This window comes from Fonticula alba (genome assembly GCF_000388065.1).
Source record: "Fonticula alba strain ATCC 38817 unplaced genomic scaffold supercont2.1, whole genome shotgun sequence".
Lineage (NCBI taxonomy): Eukaryota > Rotosphaerida > Fonticulaceae > Fonticula > Fonticula alba.
In genome coordinates this window covers 4,497,237-4,498,769 of record NW_009242971.1, presented here as the reverse complement: position 1 = coordinate 4,498,769, position 1,533 = coordinate 4,497,237, and the positions used below count along the sequence as shown (strand labels likewise).

The following is a 1,533-nucleotide window of genomic DNA, read 5'->3' as shown; positions in this document are numbered from 1 at the left end:
CCTCTCTCTCTCTCTCTCTCTCGGTCTCCCTCCCTTCCTCCCTCTCTCTCTCTCTCGCTTCTTCTCAACCTTTGGTGGCCATACATGCTGTTTCACTGACACCGGCGATGCGTGCGAGATAGGCACGGCCCTTTGTGCATGTCTTCGCTGGGCAGGAGCTCCTCATCGGGGCCGGTGGGCCGGGAATCATGGATTCAGGCAATCCGCGTCTGGAATTTGCCCTGGTGGCCATTGTTCACCAGGCGCCCTTCCTCGTCACCCAACGGAACACCTTTTACATGGCTCTCCCGCTGGTGGTACGTCAGGATACCCTTCCGTCCTCCCTCCTCTCCTCTTTCGTTCGATCCTTCGCTGGAAAGGCACGGAGCCGGCCAAATGCAAACACGCGAAAGCTCGCCCAGTCGTCCTGCCCTGACCCCTCTTCCCGGCAGTTCTTCGGATGCCTGCTGGTGTGCATCATCACGACGGCCGTCATGTCGCACATCTTCTCCGAGCATCTGCGCGCGGCTTCGCAGCAGATGGTGGCTGTTGCGACGCTCACAAATGCCAGTGGGGTGCGTTTCCATTTTCCCACCTGCCTCGGCCCATGCCGCTTCCGTTGCTTTTCCCGCCCCGCCAGGCGGCATTCTTGCTTCTTCCCCCCCCCCCCCTTCCCCTCTCTCTCCGCCTTCTTTGTGACCGGCCCACTCACCCCCCTCATGCGGCCATGATCGCAGCCCAAGCGCACCCCCCCAATCATGCGGAACTTCCGCACCAAGGAGCTCATCCGCATGAGCAGCGCCCTGGATGCCATGGACCGCGGCTTGAACTCCTTCAGCAAATACGTCCCTCGAGACGTGGTCCGCCTGTTGCAGCGCAGCAAGAGCGAGGCCATTGCCGGGGTGGTTCCGGTCGAATTGACCATCTTCTTTTCCGACATCGCCGGGTTCACCTGCCTCTCGGAGCAACTGGCCCCCGAGTCACTGGTGGACCTGATCAGCCACTATCTGCACGAGATGTCGACCGTCGTCCATGAGGGAGGCGGCGTGGTGGACAAGTACATCGGCGACGCGGTGATGGCCTTCTGGAATGCGCCGCTCTATGCGCCGCAGCATGCCATCCTTGCTGGCTTGGCGGCCCTTCGATCGCATGAGCGCCTGCGTGCTCTCCGGCCCCAGTGGCGAAAGCGTGGCTACCCTCTGATTGAGTCGCGCATCGGCCTGAACACTGGCATGGCTCTGGTTGGCAACCTTGGCTCCTCGGAGCGCTTGGCCTATACGGCGGTCGGGGAGGAGGTGTCCCTGGCTGGGAAGATGGAAGAGCTGAACAAGGTGCGCATACACGGGCTTGCCTTCTTTCTTTCTTTTCCTTCCCGGCCCCCTCTTCCTCTTTCCCCGACTCTCGACTCCGCCCACTGATATGGCCTCCCACATCCTCTTTTCCCTCTCTCTCTCTCTCTCCCTCTCCCTCCCTTGTTCCGCCCTCCCCCCCCCCCCATCACCGACCACTTGCTCTTGCACACACACACACACACACACACACACACACACACAC

The 1,533-nt window shown here is 61.4% G+C and overlaps 1 protein-coding gene across 1 annotated transcript in view; it reads left to right on the top strand.

Annotated features, from left to right (window-relative positions):
* Positions 1-1,533, top strand: part of H696_00966 (hypothetical protein) — a gene marked incomplete at its 3' end in the record, with an annotated part of 5,915 nt that overhangs the window by 2,986 nt on the left and 1,396 nt on the right. Inside the window, exons 6-8 of the mRNA XM_009494855.1 lie at positions 156-296; positions 432-554; positions 717-1,310. Coding sequence (XP_009493130.1) covers positions 156-296; positions 432-554; positions 717-1,310 — 858 coding nt within the window. The remainder of the gene's footprint in view (positions 1-155; positions 297-431; positions 555-716; positions 1,311-1,533) is intronic.